Source organism: Scleropages formosus, chromosome 3 (assembly GCF_900964775.1).
Source record: "Scleropages formosus chromosome 3, fSclFor1.1, whole genome shotgun sequence".
In the NCBI taxonomy this organism is placed as follows: Eukaryota; Metazoa; Chordata; class Actinopteri; order Osteoglossiformes; family Osteoglossidae; genus Scleropages; species Scleropages formosus.
In genome coordinates this window covers 21,707,572-21,727,294 of record NC_041808.1, presented here as the reverse complement: position 1 = coordinate 21,727,294, position 19,723 = coordinate 21,707,572, and the positions used below count along the sequence as shown (strand labels likewise).

General features: G+C 40.8%; 3 protein-coding genes across 4 annotated transcripts; all 3 read left to right on the top strand.

Annotated features, from left to right (window-relative positions):
• The first annotated feature begins 4,186 nt into the window (after window positions 1–4,186).
• LOC108935089 (dual specificity tyrosine-phosphorylation-regulated kinase 2-like) lies at window positions 4,187–6,171 on the top strand. Its single transcript, XM_018753370.2, has 2 exons — window positions 4,187–4,341; window positions 4,615–6,171. The coding sequence occupies exons 1-2, from the start codon at window positions 4,312–4,314 to the stop codon at window positions 6,022–6,024; spliced, it is 1,440 nt and encodes a 479-aa protein (XP_018608886.2). The 5' UTR covers window positions 4,187–4,311; the 3' UTR covers window positions 6,025–6,171.
• Window positions 6,172–9,475: 3,304 nt separating this feature from the next.
• Window positions 9,476–12,323, top strand: LOC108935094 (dual specificity tyrosine-phosphorylation-regulated kinase 2-like). Of its 2 annotated transcripts, XM_018753377.1 has the most exons (2): window positions 9,476–9,490; window positions 10,586–12,323. In XM_018753377.1, the coding sequence occupies exons 1-2, from the start codon at window positions 9,476–9,478 to the stop codon at window positions 12,248–12,250; spliced, it is 1,680 nt and encodes a 559-aa protein (XP_018608893.1). In that variant the 3' UTR covers window positions 12,251–12,323. The 2 variants fall into 2 exon arrangements, with proteins under 2 accessions (XP_018608893.1, XP_018608891.1); XM_018753375.1 differs by lacking the exon at window positions 9,476–9,490 and having other exon boundaries at window positions 10,517–12,323.
• A 1,381-nt stretch (window positions 12,324–13,704) lies between these two features.
• On the top strand, window positions 13,705–15,094 carry LOC108935100 (envoplakin-like). The gene is made up of 2 exons (XM_018753391.2): window positions 13,705–14,690; window positions 14,850–15,094. Exons 1-2 carry the CDS (start codon window positions 13,842–13,844, stop codon window positions 14,880–14,882), a joined length of 882 nt encoding a protein of 293 aa, XP_018608907.1. The 5' UTR covers window positions 13,705–13,841; the 3' UTR covers window positions 14,883–15,094.
• Window positions 15,095–19,723: the final 4,629 nt, after the last annotated feature.

Here is a 19,723-nt window from a genome sequence, read left to right as displayed (position 1 = left end):
TCAAACCTGTTCCTGCTGCAGCACTGTTGATCAAGACACTTATCCTAAATAGCTGCTGTGTAAATGGATAAATCATTTTAAAGTTCCTTATCAAAGTATAACAAATTTACTGGTTCATTGGACAAAAGGAAACTGGCTCAGGATTTCTTGATTCAGTAGTCTCTATTCTGAAACAGCTGGGCTGGGCAGGCTGTCACAGAGAAAGAGATCAGAAGTACCCCTCCTCTGTCTCTCATTCCAGGGCAGAAGGTTAAATAGGGGAATCATGACAGCTGGATCTTTGTTGGTGGTAACTAGGTGTATGTGTTAGGGTCACATGCCAGCATGGTAATCAGGTGTAGGCATTGATCTGTGTGTGCATGATATTCCCTATATAGTAAAAGTAATTTGATCCATTCTCTATGTGCGTGCATGTTGTGTTTTGTATTCTTGCATGCTGCACTAACATTGTCACCTTTTTGCTTATCTAACAACTTTTCTTGGACAGTATAATTTACATTAATCATTTTCCATGTTTAATTTATGAGATTTTATGCTATGTAAAAGGGAGAATTCACATCAGGTGTTTCACTTATTATTCACATTTATTCATTTAGCTGATGCTCTTCTCCAAAGCGACTTACAGTATTAAGATTACAATTATTTACCCATTTATAATAGCTGAGTAATTTTACTGGAGTAATTTAGGGTAAGTATGTTGCTAAAGGGTACTACAGCCGAAGGAGGGGATCGGACGTATGATCTTCGGGGCCAAAGGCAGTTGCTATAACCACTACACTTTCAGTTCTACCATATATATCTATTTATGATATAACTGTAGAGGGAAAAAATGCATGGTAGTGGTCCAAGTCAGCAGTATTGAATTACTAAGGCAGCTTTGCCAAAATTAACCTTGGTAAGGTGCATCCAATTTGAATATTACAAATTTGGTACTTTCAACAGTGAAGATTATTCTAATTTCCTTTAAATGGATAAAATTATAAACAAAGATTATGTGAATTGCAAACAAGAATGTAATTTTTAATTTTTATTAAGTGCTGAAACAGAAACCGAATCTTCAGAGGATGTTGGAAAAGTCCAAGACTCAAAAGTCCAAATTAGCTTTTAGAACAATGGTTTTATGAGCGTACCAAGGAAAGCAGTATTTTTTATTGCATTGTGCCATCTAGTGTCGTTTGTTAAAATGTTCTCACTAATGCATTTGTGTTCATTATATTCCATATAATACTACAAAATGAATGACAAACTTTGGACTGATGATGAAAGGTGGTGGTGTTATTTGTATGGATACTGGATAGTTGCACATCACTCATGCAATCTACAGATAATCTACTAATGAGAGGAATTCATATCTACATAATTTGTGCTTGTGGTAAAATTTACAGCCTGTTTTTGTTTTATTACATTGCCGGGTAGGCTCCGGTTCCCCGCGACCCCGTATGGGACAAGCGGTTCAGAAAATGTGTGTGTGTGTGTGTACATTATTGATTTGGACTTTGCCCCATGCAAAGGTTGCCAAATTTAGGCTGATTTGTGTGTAGCTTTGGTAAACCAACTGATTTTGTTCTTTCAGACTCGAACTCAGCTGAAGTTCTGAGTAATTAAGGAAGAACAATGCATCTTCTTTTCTGGACCTAGAAAATTGATCTAACCCTCACAAGGATCCTACATCAGTAATGTAACCTTGTGTCTTGGATTATTGTCTGATTATGTCTTGGGGGCAATTTTATTTGTTTAGATATTAATCTGGATAAATGAACTTTGTCCTCTACGTCAAAGTCCTCCACTACTCTTAAAAATATGAGTGCCACTCTAGGTCTGGTTGATGTCTGAAGAAAAGTGCACTCTGAAGGTTTAGCACACCACTATAGTTAAGCAAAGGAGCACCATCAGCAATAGGCTGGTGCAGTTGCCCTGCTCCAAGGAAGGCTAGAAGAGGTCATTCCTACCAGCAGTCATTAGGGTCTGTAATGAATCCTCATTCTATCAAGAGCAGTAACCCCCTAATGGCTCAGTTTATTCTGAACTGCTGTACTTCATCTCCCATCTTTCTTGTGTCTAATGTGTGTCTGTTTATTTGTTTATTTGCTTATTTATTTAAAAATAATTTATTTAATCATGTCACCATATGTATGCTTATGTGGTATTTTAGGGTCATTGTAATAAAACCAGAAGAACTATGGGTAGGAATCAAAAAGATCAGTAATGATGAAAGTTAAAAGATTACTGAACTGGATAGAAATCATGCAGAAAAAAGGGATTAAAAAATCCAGAAGAATAAGGACCTTCTGAAAAGAAATGAATAATTTTAGAAGAGCTAGCAAAAAAAGACAATGAGGAATTCTGTGACATCTGCAAAGTAAATCCTACATTTTCCCCCCTTTGGTGATTTTATCACCACCACACCTTATTGCCACTAGAAGGAACGAAAACAAGCCCAATGCTGGGAAAACTTTTCCTTCAGTCCTAGACAAACTAGCAACTGTCATGATGACGCACCGGAAGGAAGCCGTCGGACCCAAGTGCAGAGCGTCGGAGTTTAACAGGGGAATCCAAAACACCGTAGTCAAAAAACAAGCCAAGGGTTGCCGATGTACTAACAAAACCAAAGGGAAAGTCCAAAAGCCGTAATCCGAAAAACAAGCAAGAGATCGTGGAATCTGTGAAATCGAAAGAAAGGCAGGAGAGGAGATGAGATGAGATGAGATGAGATGAGAGAACAGGGTAGGGAACGGGAGGAACGAGAAAGGTAGGTAAGGCAATGAACAAGGCTGAAGCAAGATTCCGCGTCTGCGTGCGTTCTGAGCCTCCCTATTATGTGCCCGTCCCTTGATCCGCCACAGGTGATCCTCGTTGCGCCAGGGGGGCGTGACAGCAACCCAGCATAAGCGTGCAGCAGAAACACAGCGAGCAGTGACTACACCCCAGAGTTGGTGAGGTCTGAGTGGATCAACTAGTAGGGATCAAGTCTGGTGTCTGGAGACATCTAAGGCAGGATCATTGCGAACATAACAGTGATGAAATTGACATGGTACAAGAAATGCACATTATTAGGCAAATAAACACGACAGAATATCAACAAGACAACAAAAACGACTCTCAGTCCCTGTGTATCCCACTGTCCTCAGGAGCAGAATGGGTCAGTGGTTCAGTCAAACAGGCCCTTGAACTTGTTCTTGTCATATTTACAGAAGTGCATCCCAGTCTCTCGGATGTGATCAGCTACGGAACTGATGTGTTGAGAATAATCAGAGATGAACGTGCAACACTCGGAGCCCATCACAGCACACATGCCACCCTGGTCGGCCAGTAGGTAGTCCAGGGCAAGCTGGTTCTGCATGGCTACAGCGTGCAGCTTGATAATCTCGGTGTTCACATCTTTCAAGCTGACTGCATTGTCATTGGCAAGTTACTCCAGGGCATAGGCTAGGTAACAGATCTCTTGGCCTGCTTTCCCAGCACTGTACTTTAGGAATGCAACCATCCAGAAGAGCTGAGTGTCATTAATGCCAATGTTGTGTGTATGGCCAGGTTCTGGGATGTTCTATTTTTAACAATGAACCCCTATCCATTGTACAAATTCTTCAGAATGATGAAATGTACATCCATTGTCATGAGCAAATTCCATATTTAACATGGGTCAGACAGTTAAAGGCTTTGCGGTTGTCAGTTAGTCAGACCATAGTTTAACTGAAGATCTCACAGTGTTGGAACTGTGTGGACTTAAGCTTGTACTTGCAATGCTTTGTGACCTGCACAGGGGTCACAGATATGCTTGAACATAGAAGAAACTCAGCAGGTAGAGCCACTAGAAACCACTCTTAAAAATATAATGCATGTAAAATACAAAATTACAAAACAGATCAAACTTCCACTACAAACCAGTAACAAGATGGATAGACTCAATCACAGCAACAATAGCAGAACCTCATTCAATGTAAGGACACAAGTGCAACACATTCACACCTCATTCCGGAGGTACTCCATTTATTTTGTTCCTAAAAGTCCACATCAACTCAGTAGCACTTAACAACAAGAACAACAAGGTATTTAATTTAGAGTTGCCATGGTAGTGATGTAACAAACATGGAAATTACCATAGTGACACTTCAAATGTCTACACACCTAGGTTGTATTTGTATAGTATGAAAATTTGGGGATAGATAAACAAGACTAAATTCTCAGGTCTTGTAGTAAAGTAACAATCTTTCAGTAATCTTGAAAAAATAAATTTAAGGTTTTCTTATTTTCAGCAGTTCAAATATCTCTTAGAAGAACGTTTTTGTCACTATTCTTTTCTTTTTGAAAATAATGGATAGCCAGAAGCTAAATATTCAAAAGGTATGTGTTTCCTTGTTTCTTCAGTACAAATGATCAAACTAAATACAATAAAGTTTTGAAATGAATGCGGAATGTTAATATCAATTAAATTCTACCAATTAACGTTTAGACAAATGTTATTTGACAGTTTTGGCTGTTCAAGTAACTATACGTTAGAACAGAACACATAATAATACCATTTGAATGTTGTACTTCACATGTGTTGTAATGAATGCAATGTATTGAACTGAGTTAGTATTAAAATTTTGTGCTTATATTTCATTTTATAAACAGGTTTTGGAAATTCCCTTCCAACTGCCATCTTTATTCTTTCAGCCTGTAGGCTCCAAGCACATAACAAACAACAACTTGCATGCTGGAAAGCAGCAATGGGTCCAAGTTCAGCAGATGTTTGAAGATAACACCAATGAGTGTATGCTGCTAAGGGCAGAGCTGAAACAGAAGAGTGCTCTCCCTCAGCTGAGCTGGTCTGCCTCCTCTATATCACCTGACTGCAAACTGAAGCCAGCCCATATGACCCCTGTTCAGGCTATGAAACATTACAAGCCTAAGATGACACAATTTGAACATCGTGAAATTTTCAGTTACAGCAAGATCTTCTTTGTAGGTCAAAATGCCAAGAAACGACCAGGTGTTTTTGGAGCTTCAAACAACTGTGGCTATGATGATGACCAGGGCTCCTATATCTTTGTGCCACATGATCATCTTGCTTATCGCTATGAGGTACTCAAAGTCATTGGCACAGGCACCTTTGGCCAAGTTGTACGGGTATATGACCACAAAACACACCAGCAGGTGGCAATCAAAATGGTGCGGAACAAGAAACGATTTCATCGACTGGTAGCTGAAGAAATACGGATCCTGCAGCACCTTCGCAAGCAGGACAAGGATAACAAAATGAATGTCATACACATGTTGGAACATTTCACATTCCGCAACCATGTGTGTATAACTTTCGAGTTGCTAAGCATGAACCTCTATGAGTTCATCAAAAACAACAAATTCCAGGGGTCCAGCCTACTACAAGTGCGCAAGTTTGCACATTCAATTTTGCAGTGTCTCGTGTCATTACACAAGAACCAGATCATCCATTGTGACCTCAAACCTGAAAACATCATGATCAAGCAGCAAGGTCGTGCCGGAATTAAAGTGATAGATTTTGGTACTAGTTGCTATGAGCACCAGCAGATTTACACTTACATTCAGTCCCGCTTCTACCGTGCTCCAGAAGTCATCCTGGGATCACGCTATGGTATGCCCATCGATATGTGGAGTTTTGGGTGCATTTTAGTGGAATTACTCACTGGGTACCCTCTGTTCCCTGGAGAAGATGAAGAGGACCAACTCGCATGTATTATTGAGCTGCTGGGTATGCCACCTCAGAAGCTTCTGGATGTATCCAAAAGAGTCCAACATTTTATAAGCCCCACAGGTTATCCCTGGTATTGTAAAGCTACCAGTCTACCGGATGGCTCAGTAATTCTGAATGCAGGACGGTCAAGTGGAGGAAAAGTCCGCGGGCCCCCGGGAAGCAAGAAGTGGACAGCAGCTCTCAAAGGGTGTGATGATCCCCTGTTCTTAGAGTTTCTGAAGCAGTGTCTGGAGTGGGACCCGTCACTGCGCATGACTGCCCTGCAGGCCCTGCACCACCCCTGGCTGAACTGTTGTATCAAGACTTTCTAGAGACAATGACCCTATGGCTGACATTGTTGCTCATTGATTATGGCCTCTAAACTGAGGACTAATCTGGAAGAGGTACACACACCGTCTACAACCGTTTGTCCCAAGCAGGGTCACAGCAAACTGGAGCCTAACCCTGTGGCAACATACGGCGCAAGGCTGGAAGGGGAGGAGACACCCCCCACACAGGACACCAGTCTGCTGCAAGGCATCTCAAGTAGGACTTGAACCCCAGACCCGCCACACAGCAGGCCCTGGCCAAACCCACTGCGTCACCGTGCCCCCCCGGAAGAGGTAAGTGATCCTAATAAAAATCTACAGTAGAGAACAGTTTTGCCAGAAACGTCTCAGCTGAAATTGTACATGTTTAGTATGATTGACTATCCAATACAAAATAAGCTTATAGAAATGGTCTCCAATTGTAGGGTTAAAAACAAATTGTCGGTTCCAGTAATTTTTATGCTTATTTCCATTCTCTTGACTTTGTGAAATTCTGTAAACTGTCAGTATTTGTTTGATGAATATTTTATGAAAACCAGCTCACTTTAACTGGATTTTACTACTGAAAAATAATGTGAATGCTATTTCAGAGCCCTTCCATCCCTCACTTCTGTAGTGTGCATCACTGATTATACAAAAGGGAATAAAGAAGGAGGTTAAAGCAAATGCTGTAGAGCTGAATTTGTCTTATAGTGACTAGTTACATGGTTGTCATGGTAAGGGAGTATAGTGGATTCATGGTGGATGTTTACCATTGCCTTGTTCCGATACATGGGATTGTATGTTAAGTCATGTTTTCTGAAAGCCAGGGTAGACAAGGACATTTATTGCAGATGATTTTAATGATATGCAGGTCTCATTAACACTAAGTTTGCAGAAAGATGGGCAGCAGGTAGTTTAGTACTCAGAGCAGCTGCCTTTGAACTTACAGGTTGCAGATTTAAATCCCATGTTGTGCTCCACTAAAAATTACCAAGATATATTACATTTATTCATTTAGTCTCCAAAGTGACTTAGAGTGTTAAGCTACTTACAATTATTATTTACCCATGATACAGCCGGGTGATTTTACCAGAGCAATTTAGGGTAAGTACCTTGCTCAAAGGTACTACAGCTGGAGGTGGGATTCAAAGCTGCAATGAAGTCCAAAGCCAGCAGCTGTAACCACTACACTACAGGTGGCCCATATAGATGAAGTGTATATCTAAAGTGATGTCACTTTAAGAATGTGTTAACTAATTGTATGAATATAAAAATCTGCAACCACAATACATATTCTCAAGACTAATTCTTTATTTAAATGCGTATAATAAGGACATTTAATTAATTGGGTAGAAGGAAGCTGACTTTAAAGTTGGAAGTGAATTGTTCCAAAAAAAAAAAACCCTAAAACACAATTCCTTTGCACAGTACCTAGAATTCTCTAAAGCATCCTTCCTAATAACATTTCGGACAATCAAAAGTGTATTTGTGCAAGCTAAGGGTAAAGGTAATACATGCCAATGCAGTTTAAATTAAGGACTCATAATGTATTAATGAACCTGTGTCTCAGGTCTCCTTTGTAGTGTTTGCCTAGTATCTTGATTCACTAATTGCCAGTACAAGTGGTGTAGTTGTTTGTAAGAGGTTTGTGAGAGATCTGTGCCCGTGGTTTGTGTGGAATGAGAAGTGGCTCAGATAGTTCAGCAGCAGGTTCTCTGGGAAACCTGGATTGCGTAAATACTGAGAACCACAATACATATTCTTTTGTATCCTGTCTTAGGGTTGGCCACTGAATCCTCTTGTGTGCTCCAGAATTGGGCTGCTGTAGGCAGACAGAACAAAAGTAGCCTATATGCCTACAGGATGTTGCATGTCTGGGCCCAGGTCTCCCCTTCTACCTGCATGGGTTTAAGCCATTCTTTGAGGAAGTGACAAGGTGCCTAGATGACTATTTCTGATGAGTTGACTCTGTCCTACTCCACTGTTGAACTAATTTAACCAGAGTATTTCACTTGGCCAGATTGAAGAAGAGACAGTCAATAAATCCTTGGCAATAGCAGGAAAGAAGTGCCCAGAGTGAGATGGTCTGGCTTTCCAGCACAGGGCACACAACTGAATAGTGCTCTCTCTCAGCAGGACAGCTCCACCTGCTCAGTTTCTTCTATGTTCAAGCATGTCCATGACCCCTGTGCAGGCCATGAAGCATTTCAAGTACAAGCCCTAAGCTCACACAGTTCCAGCACTGTGTGATCTTCAGTTAAACTAAGGTCTGATTAATTGACAATCGCAAAGCCTTTAACTGTGTCACTCATGTTAAATATGAAATTTGATCAGAAAAATGGATGTACATCTCATCATTCTGAAGAATTTGTACAATGGACAAGGGATCACTGTTGAAAACAGAACATGATAAAAATAGAAGGGTTTCCAAACTGATAAAGGACTAAGACCTGCATTCACATTTTCTCCGTATTTGTTTACATTATGGATATATTTTACAGAAGCCAAAGTAGAAGAGGAGAAATATGGATTCAAAACTGGTGGAAGGGATGTCAATGAATTTTATCATGCCAACAGTACCACACTAACAGAAGGTAATGAAATAGAACTTTAAAGTATAATCCTATTTAAAAATGTCAAAGCAGTAGCTGAAAAAAATAAGACTACAGTTAAGCCTAAATAAAATCATTAAAAATTGAACAATATCAGACTTTACTGTTGAGGATGATACAGAAGTCTTTGGAAACATTTGCTTAACAAGGGATGTAAGAGTTAAGAGATCTGCTTAGTTCTAGGACTTGATGCAGCTGCAGTGAACAAGGTATGAAAGATCCTCATGTGTATTTTTTTAAGCAGTATTTTCTATAATGCTATGGATGTGAAAGCTGGATACTGAAATGACAGAACATGAAACACATAGACACTGCTGAACTATGGTGCTGGAAGAGACTTTTAAATATGTATTTTGGAAGGGCAGGAAAACAGATAGATCTTAGAGCAAATCAAGGCCGAAGTTTCAGAACTGGAAGGACAAAGCACAAGACTGGGGTTATCATTCTTTGATCACACTAAAAAAAGACTGTATTGTCTTGAAATGACAATAGTGTTTGGAAAAGTTGGAGGAAAAGCAGTAACAAGAAGGATGAAGTCAAGTCTAAACAAAACTGGATGGATCTGATCCTAAGGACACAAAGGGAACTCAAAAAGTTTTGGAAGAGCTTACATATATGTGGCTGCCCTGAGTGGACATCAACTCATTGGCGCTTAACAAGGTATTTAACATCCGGTGCAAGTAATAAAACTAACTCTATTTATTTGGTATCTTGTACTTGCGTGGTTTTTAAGACAGGTTCAGAATTGCGTAACTCCAAATTAATTGTTTAAACCTCACATGGTCTGAAAATTGAAAAACTTGTATATTCAGGAACAAAAAGTATTTGAAATAATCTAGATAGAGTTAAACATAAATTAAATGTTTGAACATTTGGTGGTATGTACATCTTGATACACCTGTTTTTAAACTTAGAATAAAAATCCCCAGGGTGTTGCCATGACAGTGGTGTAACGAATATGTGGGAATTACCATAGTGACACACAAACTGTTTCTTTCATAACATGCCCATATGTTTTATATGTGTAGTATGACATTTTTGTGTCAGATAAGCAAAAAAAAGATAATCTCAAATATAAAAGTACTACATCTTTAAAAAAATATTGTTTTCAGCAGTTTATATCTTTAAGAAAGTCAGTTATTCTGTTGCTATTCTTTCGGTTTTCAAAATAATGGACAGCCAGAAGTTAAAAATTCAAAAGGTAAGATTTTTCTTTTTCTACAAAAAATAATGAAACTGTACTAAACAAAGTTTTAAAAATAACAACAGTACACTAATAAATGATATTTAAATGTCTATCATCAACTTTAAAATTGTACAAATTAATGCTAATGCTGCTTTAAAATAATTTTAGCCATTTCAGTTAAATTTATTCTCAGTATATTCTCCCTGCAAACTTGTTTTGATTAATGCAATACATTTAATTCACAATGCGGAATGTTTATTTTATGTAAGTACAAGTTTGCATCCTGTTTAGGAGATGTGACATCGCCTTGAAGAGTTGGTTTTTTGATTTTCTTAAAATCTGAAACAAAATTATTCAAATTAATCGCATATTATCAATAACTGCTTGTTCTAATGCAGTGGTGCGGTGGTCTGGAGTCTATTCTGGAAACATAAAGATCAAGGCATGGTACACCCTGGAATACAATCGCATATAGTCACTCACATAATCACGCACTACAGCCAATTTATTCACCTGAAATGCATTTCTTAAAATCTGGGAGGAAACTGGAACACCGGAATGAAATTAATGCAAACAAGGAAAGAACATGGAAGCTTCACAGGAAATGAGATTAATTTAGAACCATACCCTAATGCACAGCTCAAGCATTGTGAAGCTCCAGTGCTACCTGCTGTGCCTCCATGCTGCTATAAATTATTCAGATGTTGTAGTTATGTTTCTTTGTAAAGAGGTATTGTGCATTTCCTTTTAAATGTCATTTTTTTTTCAGCCTGTAGCCTCTAAGCACGTAACAAACAGCCCCTTGCATGGTGAGAAACAACAGCGGGTCCAAGTTCAGCAGATGTTTGAAAACACCGGTGAGCATACAGTGCTGAGGGCACAGCAAAATGGACTGGCCCCAGTGAACCAGACCAGCCTTCCAACACAAGGCAAACACCAGAAGAGCGCTCTCCCTCAACTGGGCTGCTGTGCCTCTACTACTATATCATGTGACCGCAAGTTCAGGGCTGCATACATGACCCCTGCACAGGCTCTGAAACATTACAAGACTAAACTGACACAGTTTGAACACCGTGAGATCTTCAATTATTCAAAGATCTTCTTTGTTGGTCAAAATGCCAAGAAACGACCAGGTGTTTTGGGGGCTTCAAACAACTGTGGCTATGATGATGACCAGGGCTCCTATATCTTTGTGCCACATGATCATCTTGCTTATCGCTACGAGGTACTGAAGATCATTGGCACAGGCACCTTTGGCCAGGTGGTGCAGGTTTATGACCACAAAACACACCAACAAGTGGCAATCAAAATGGTGAGAAACAAGAAGCGCTTCCATCGGCAGGCGGCAGAGGAGATACGGATCCTGCAGCACCTTCGCAAGCAGGACAAGGATAACAAAATGAATGTCATTCACATGTTGGAACATTTCACATTCCGCAACCATGTGTGTATAACCTTCGAGTTGCTAAACATGAACCTCTATGAGCTTATCAAAAGCAACAAATTCCAGGGGTCCAGCCTACTACAAGTGCGCAAGTTTGCACATTCAATTTTGCAGTGTCTCGTGTCATTACACAAGAACCAGATCATCCATTGTGACCTCAAACCTGAAAACATCATGATCAAGCAGCAAGGTCGTGCCGGAATTAAAGTAATAGATTTTAGTACAAGCTGTTATGAGCACCAGCAGATTTACACTTACATTCAGACACGCTTCTACCGTGCTCCAGAAGTCATCCTGGGATCACGCTATGGTATGCCCATCGATATGTGGAGTTTTGGGTGCATTTTAGTGGAATTACTCACTGGGTACCCTCTGTTCCCTGGAGAAGATGAAGGGGACCAACTCGCATGTATTATTGAGCTGCTGGGTATGCCACCTCAGAAGGTTTTGAATGTATCCAAAAGAGCCAAAAATTTTATAAGTCCCAAAGGTTATCCCCGTTACTGTAAAGTTAGCACTCTACCAGATGGCTCAGTAGTGCTGAATGCAGGACGGTCATGTGGTGGAGAAGTTCGAGGGCCCCCAGGGACCAAGGAGTGGAAGACGGTTCTCAAAGGCTGTGATGACCTCATGTTCTTAGAGTTTTTGAAGCAGTGTCTGGAGTGGGACCCATCATTGCGCATGACCCCCCTCCAGGCCCTGCATCACCCTTGGCTCAAAAATGGCTTGATAAAGCCCCCCTGTGTGGATAGTGGTCTCATGAAGGAGATCCCAGAGAGCTCAGATTATATACCTTCAGTTGACAAATTAGCTCTACCCTTGAGCTTGGCTTCCAAACAGACCAATCTGGCAGAGGTGAGTGATGCTAATGGAAATGTTCACCTGAGGATCCAGTTGTCAGAATTAGTGAGTCAAACTTGCACATGCTTAACTTGCTCATGGTACAGCTGGTGCCATAGCCTTGCAATTGAAGGACCTCAGTTTGAATCCTGGTCCCTGTTGTAATACTTTTGAGTAAGGTGCTGACCCTAAGTTGCTAAACAACTAAGTAGCACAGTGTAAAAACTTAACATTGTATACCGCCTTGGACAAAATCAGTCATAAATCATCAAAATCAACAATTATGATACAAATAGTTTTCAAATAGGAAGTACTGTCTAAATTGTGCATTGTGCATGATGTAGAGAAGCAAAGTATGTGTGAAATTACATGTAACGAAACATGATGGGATAGACAGTAGCATAGTGTTTAGCCCTGCTGCCTTTAGACCTCAAGGCTGCAGGTTTGAATTCCAGCTGTATTATCCTCGAGAAAGGTTTTCATACTACAGTTCCTGTAAAATTACCCAGCTGTACAGCTGGGTAAATAATTGTAAGCACCTTAACACTGTAAGTTGTTTTGAAGAAAAGCATCATCTAAATATGAGTTTAGATATTTTCTAAATATTTTCTCAGGGCTGAAATGTTGTGAATTGTCAGTATTCACATTCTCTGCAATCTGTTATGGAAGATGCTTTAAGTGCATTACAGTGGTGAAAATAATGTAGCTAACTACACTACATATGTCGTGTACTGTTACACAGATTTGAGAGTATTTTGTTCTACATTTGTGTGGTGCAAACTATGTAAACATGAACACAGGAAATGGTTTCAGTGATATATGTGTCACACTAATTTTTAGCATTGCAATAAGATCTTGAGCTTCAGGATATTTCTTCTAACAAATGAATTTGATAAATGTTGATTTAAATACACACACACACACACATATTTTCTGAACCGCTTGTCCCAGACGGGGTCGCGGGGAACCAGCGCCTACCCGGTAACACAGGGCGTAAGGCCAGAGGGGGACACACTGGGACGCCAGTCCGCTGCAAGGTACCCCAAGCGGGACTCAAACCCCAGACCGACCAGAGAGCAGGACCTGGTTCAACCCACTGCGCCACTGCACCCCCCATTGATTTAAATAGAATAAGTGTATTTAATCAGGAAGAGGGGAAGCTGGCACTTGAGCAAGAGAATTATATAAAAGAATGACCTAGGTACATGTGATTTGGAATTGAGTTCTGTTGACTTGAGAAATATTAGCTGTGCAAACTATTGGAAAATCAGCAAACCTTTGTGAAGCAGTCCTAGGCTTCCTAGTATAATTTACATGGATGGGCAGTGGAAACCAAGATAAAAGTAGATTAACCTGCTTTGTGGAGTGGGCATAATCAGAGTTTTAGACTGGTCAACGGCAAATTAACATGAGCTCACCTCAAGAACAAGAAGAAACCACAAAGCGTAAAAGTGTAATTACACTTTCAGAAAGCAATTCTGCATCTTCAATTGTTTGTCTTACCTTGAATGGCTCACTGAAGTTGTTGATTTCCTCATTTAAATCTTTTCCAGTACTAATGTTACAAACTCTTCACAGGGATCTAGAAAATGAATCATTCCAGGATTATACTTCAGGAATCTTGCTCTTTACCGAGTTTTTCTGTTACCTACCTTACAATACATATGTCAACCTTTAAAATAACAGTTGCTTTACTTCTCCACTGTAAACTATATTTTTATTTGGAAGGATTTGGAATAAGGCTAGATTATACCATATGAGGGTGAATGTTAATGACTGGCATTTCATTATTCTTTCTGGCTGCACACTTCAGGCAAAACTGAAGCAGGCTCCTACTTACAGCCGTCAGGAAGATGGCCAACCCTCCGGTGAGGGTGAGACACTCCGGGATTTGCTGGAGGACACCAGGAGACGGCTAAAGCTGAGCGGGGAGGAACTGGCTAAAGTTGTTTCGGAGTACACTGAACAATTAAATGCTCTCACATCCAAGTTGGAGCAAGAGAGAAAAGCTCGGGAGATGCTGGAGGTAGAGTTAGAGGCAGCACGAGCACAGCTGGCAGCTGCTCTGCAGAAACAGGAGCGCAGCAATGAGGCCATGGGCATTGCTGAGCGTATACTGCAGCAGGAGCGTGAATACTGGCAGCAGGAGAAACCCACTGTTGAGGAGGCAGGCCTGTCTGTCCACACTCTCTGCCAGCAGCTGGGTGTATCAGAGGCTTGGACCACCATCCTGAAGAATGAGCTGCATTGCATTGCACTGTCCATCAATGAGAAGAGCTTGCTGGTGGAAATGGTGCACAGGGAGCGTGACCAGGCCCAGGCCCGGCTTGCAGAGATGGAGACCATCCTGAAGGCTATCAACAGACAAGACAGCACCCTCTTTCTCGATTTCATGAAACAGTGTCTCGATTTGGATCCATCACGACGCATGACCCTCAGCCAGGCTCTGCACCATCCCTGGATCAAGAAATGCTTGCTAAAGCCACCTACTGAGGATAATGACCCCATAAAGGATGTCCCAGAGAGCTCCGATGAGGTGACATCACTCAGCAAGTTACTTCCACAGTCAAGCTCGAGCACCAAACCGAAGACAAATCTGCCAGAGGTCAGTTATGCTTAGAGAAGTATCCAACAGAAAATAGTGTTACTACAATCGAAGAGTTACCTAGACAAAATTCTTACTACATGAAGTGTAAGGACTTGGGAAGGGATTTTCAGATTGGGATTGGAAATGCCCTTTTAACTGCAGTCTGTTCCTTTTTAGTCCATAGACTCAAAGCACAAATTGACAAGCTGACAGATTACTTCGACTCAGCCTCCCAACTGAGGACTAATCTGCAGACGTGAGTTATACTAAAAACTCTGAGCAATATTCTTTCAAGTGACCCAGCATTTTAAGCTATGCCTTGATAATATTAATATCCAACATAGGATAGTACTGCCATAATTACAAACTTACAGCTGCATGCCTACCACGGGGCAGTAATAGGTTTGTGCCAGCACCTTGAAATGAAAGGGCCCAGATTTGAATCCTCATTCTGGCTGTAAGACTTTTGATTAATTTACTAACCCTAAATTGATCCAGGAAAAATTAAACCTCTGTCAAAATGGGCAAATAATTGTAAGTATTATACTCTATAAACTTAATCTTTAAGTATATAAACTTAAATTTGCTTGGAAAGAGGCATCAGGTGAATAACAATTATAATACTAATTGTTTTCAGATTCCAAGTAATTTTGTTTCAATTGTGTTTGATGGCAGCAATGAAAGCCAGTTCTGAGATGCCAGTTCAGATTTTTTTCAGAGACTTATGAATATTTACTTTCCAAGGACTGTACAAAATGTTGCAGTCAACACACATGCACTCTGATTTATTATTTAAGCCCAAGTTGCTTTAACTGCGGAGGGTGTGGTGGCACAGTGGGCTTGGCAGGGTCCTGCACTCAGGGGGATCTGGGGTTCGAGTCCTACTTTGGGTGCCTTGTGACGGACTGGCATCCCGTCTGGGGTGTGTTCCCTCCCCCTTCAGCCTTGCTCCCTGTGTTGCCGGGTTAGGTTCCGGTTCGCCGCAACTCTGCCTGGGACAAGCGGTTTCAGCCTGTGTGCTTTAACTGCATGGTACTGCTGGCCTCAGTGAGTTAGCCAGTAAGAGCTGTTACACAGTCTGAAATGTGTTATTCCAAAATAAATGTAGGTTAACTTGTATAATTTTTTTGCTTTTTTACCTGCCGGTGTTACATCTGAGGAACATTTCTTGTGTCTTCTATTTCCCAGATATGTCATCTTCAGAAACAGTTATTTATCTTCTCCACTGCAAACTGCATTTTCTCAGTAAGCGCTGAAAATTACAAAGGATCATATGATGAAATGTTGACTGTAATGACTAGCTTTGAGTCCTTGTTTCTGACTATGTAGTGCAAGGTCCAGCTAATAGAGATCAAGAACCACAAGGAGTTCTTCCAGGAGAACCACAAGGAGAAGTTGATCTTGCTGAAGACAGATGCAGGGCTCAAGGAGACCCTCCAGAAGAAAGTGGAGCACATTGGGCTCCCATGAGGATTGAGAATATCCAGGGATACTACCAACTTGAAGCATGAGAGACAAACCTGGAAGATGCTGGATGTGGAGATAAACTTGTACCGTGATGGGGTCAACTCTGGATAGTCTCTGGACAGCTACATCCCCAACTTTATGAGGGCGAACTAAGTGAACGAATGACAGTGCGGATGCATATTTAATGCTTTCTCAGTGTGATATCTTATATTAAACAACTTCAGTAGAAAATTAATTGTCTTAATATTTTTATTTTTGCTTGACCAAAACTTTAAACAGTCTTTTGTAAAATGGCGGTGCACATGGACGCAGCGGCTTGATACTTTTCTAAAAGTTCTCTGTCTTTGTTTGTGTTCTTTCTTTTGTTGTTTATTTTGGATGGTAAAGTTGCAGCACGCTTAATGTGTAGCGGTTTTGATCTCCCGATATTGGTACTACATGCAGTCATCTCGAGTTTTGACTGTAAACAAATACCAGTGGAGATCATGACACCACCCGGATTAGCTTGGGCTACTATTCCAGTAGAAACTTAGTGGAGTTAACAGGCCCCATGTTGTTCCGCGGGACTGCTGCTGACGGCGAGAGAACAGGAGTGGCGGACTTTGTACATACGCGACCAACGCTTGGTGCACGAATGCAATCACCACGGACAGACTCTGCACTCCTGATTTGGAATATATTACAGTGAAGTGCAGGCCTTTCCATCTCCCTGGAAAGAGTCTTTATTGTAGCAGGGTATTTCAATCAGTCAAACCTCAGGTCAGTTTTTCCAGAATTCCACCAAAATGTTAAATGCTCAAAAAGGGGTAAGAACAGACTGTACCATGGCATGTTTACACAAATTTTGATAATGGATACAAGGCCGTGCCCTGTCCGCATCTAGGACGGTCTAACCATCTTTCCTTGTTAATGTTGCCACCTTACAAGCTACTCATTAACAGGATCAACACAATGTTACAGCTACAGGACTGTTTTGAGCGCACAGAGTGGAGTGTATTTGCTGAAAACAACTCTCTAGAACAGGGGTCGGCAACCCGCGGCTCCGGAGCCGCATGCGGCTCTTTCATCCCTCTGCCGTGGCTCCCCGCGGCTTTGAAAAAATAATGTGAATAAATGGCTATTTTATTTAAATTATTTTGTTATTTAGTTAGTTTTATCAATGTAGTAGTTATTATTTTGGAGATTAAGGTGATCTTGTAGCATTAAAATAAAACATTGTAATATTTTGTCGATCAAAATTTGCGTCCCAGCTCTGTATTGGTTGATACCATTGTATGCGTCACCTGTCGCCGCCTGGCAAGTGACTTGTCTTAGAACTTTTGACCCCCTCACGGATGACAGCTTGCAATCGTGCGTGAAGTCAAAGTGACGTCTTACAGCCCTGATATTAATCAGCTGTGCAGTGAGGTTCAGGAGCAGAAGTCACACTAACCAAGTGAACGAAATCATTTAATGAGTTATTATTTTGCAAATATATATTTTTATATTGAGGGGGTGCGGTGGCGCAGTGGGTTGGACCACAGTCCTGCTCTCCGGTGGGTCTGGGGTTCGAGTCCCGCTTGGGGTGCCTTGCGGCGGACTGGCGTCCCGTCCTGGGTGTGTCCCCTCCCCCTCCAGCCTTACGCCCTGAGTTGCCGGGTTAGGCTCCGGTTCCCCGTGACCCCGTATGGGACAAGCGGTTCTGAAAATGTGTGTGTGTGTGTGTGTGTATTTTTATATTGGACCCTGAACTGATGTAGTTATGTTTTATATTCAGGTTGGCGGATGACTGCTGTAGCTACGCGACTGAGGAAATCAACCGATGACGGCAACCTTTAGAATAAACTGGTATTTTTTTGTTTGCTCTTTTGATTTCTTTGAAAAAAATCCACAAATAAGGGATAAATAAACTTATACGTGCCAGTGTCTTTTTTTTTTTCAAAAAAGTTAAAAAAAAATTTGTTGATTTGGTTGTTACAAATAATTTAGAAATAAAATGTCAGTCGTTTTCTCTTTGTAGTTCCTTTATTTCATAAATGTAACAAATCATAGTCTTTATATACATAGCATAAGTAATGAAACTATATATGCTGTGTTTTCTTCATTTTAGGGATCAAACTGGGTTTGCAGCTTCAGATGGGTTTTATTTGGTGGGAAACAGGCTCAAATGGCTCTTAACCTTCCCGACCCCTGCTCTAGAGCAATAAAAAGACCAGGAGTTTGCTCAAGCAAAGAAATGTTGCTTACAGGGCAGGTGACACAGCAGGCTATAGATTAGCCCTGACTGTTGACAAAGTGTACAATAGTATGGAAACAGTTAATCCTGCACTGCCAGCTGATCAACACCAACAGCTGACACTGGATGCTAATGAAGTTAGAAGGGTTCTGAGCAGTACCAATTTGAGGAAAGTGGCTAGTCCTGATGGTGTCCCAGATCATATACTTTGCGCAACTGCTGACAGAAGTTTTCACCAGCATCTTTAACCTCTCCTTGACCAACACTGTTGTCCCTGCCTGCCTCAAAACTATAATTGTGCCCATTGTAGTAGTAGACTTCAGGAAGAAAAGGAAAACTGACCTCAGTCCTGTGCTCATAAATGGACAAGTTGTGGAGAGTCCACAGTTTCAAATTCTTGGGTGAACATAACAGAGGACTTCCCTTGGGCCACACACACGTCCACTGTCATTGGAAAGGCACAACGCCTCTATTTCCTGAGAAGACTGAGGAGAGGGAGACTGTCCCAGGATCTTCTTGCGAATTTCTATCGATGTACAGTGTAGATGGAGAGAGTATTGACGTACTGCATTACAGCATGGTACACCAGCTGCACAAGAGAAGACCAGAAGGTTCTGCAACGGGTCATCCCAATGGCTCCAAACATCATTGGCACACTGCTACCGGGAGTTGAAGACATCTGTCTGTCTGAAAATGATCAGGGGCTCCACTCACCATACACACCACCTCTTGAAACTGCTCCCCTCTGGCAGGGGGTACAGGACAATTCACTCACACACCACAAGGATGAAAAATAGCTTCTTCCCTAGTGCTGTGAAACAGCTGAGCACTGCCTGATTTTTACCCCCCAAGTGCAGACATAAGACATTTAATTACACACACACTATTGTCTTGTCTTTTATTTATTTGTAAGTCTTTTATTGTCTGTCCTTCTGCCTTACTGGGCTACTGTATTATTTTGTTTAAATTATTCAATTTTCTATTTTTATACTTGTGTTTTATATTGTTTTCTCCTACTGCCTTACTGGTCTACCGTGTTATCTGTTTAAATTGTTTAATTTTCTATTTTTATACTTTAATGTTTGTGTTTTATATTGTTTTATATGGCTGTGTAAAGAACTCAGGGAATACCACTGCTCTTTTGTTGTATTGCACAACAGTCTCAATGAAGTCTTCAATATTTTCATGTGAATTTAATTTTTAACTTCTTCCTTAAGCTGCAATGTCTTTAAATAAATGTGCTTATACTAAGATTATGTAGATGTTTTTCTTTGTAAGATAAAGTACACTTTGTAATCTAAATCTCGATAAACTCTAGCCATTATGAGAATAAGGGCAACATGAGATAGTGGTTAACGGGAGCTGCTGC

What these genes read in the sequence shown, in the direction of transcription:
- LOC108935089 (XM_018753370.2), top strand. Translation starts at nt 4,312, where the DNA reads ATGGATAGCCAGAAGCTAAATATTCAAAAG. An exon ending in AGAAGCTAAATATTCAAAAG is followed by an intron (nt 4,342 to 4,614) that starts GTATGTGTTTCC and finishes TTTTATAAACAG; the next exon opens with GTTTTGGAAATTCCCTTCCA.
- LOC108935094 (XM_018753375.1), top strand. Translation starts at nt 10,553, where the DNA reads ATGTCATTTTTTTTTCAGCCTGTAGCCTCTAAGCACGTAACAAACAGC.
- LOC108935100 (XM_018753391.2), top strand. Translation starts at nt 13,842, where the DNA reads ATGAGGGTGAATGTTAATGACTGGCATTTCATTATTCTTTCTGGCTGC. An exon ending in CGAAGACAAATCTGCCAGAG is followed by an intron (nt 14,691 to 14,849) that starts GTCAGTTATGCT and finishes GTTCCTTTTTAG; the next exon opens with TCCATAGACTCAAAGCACAA.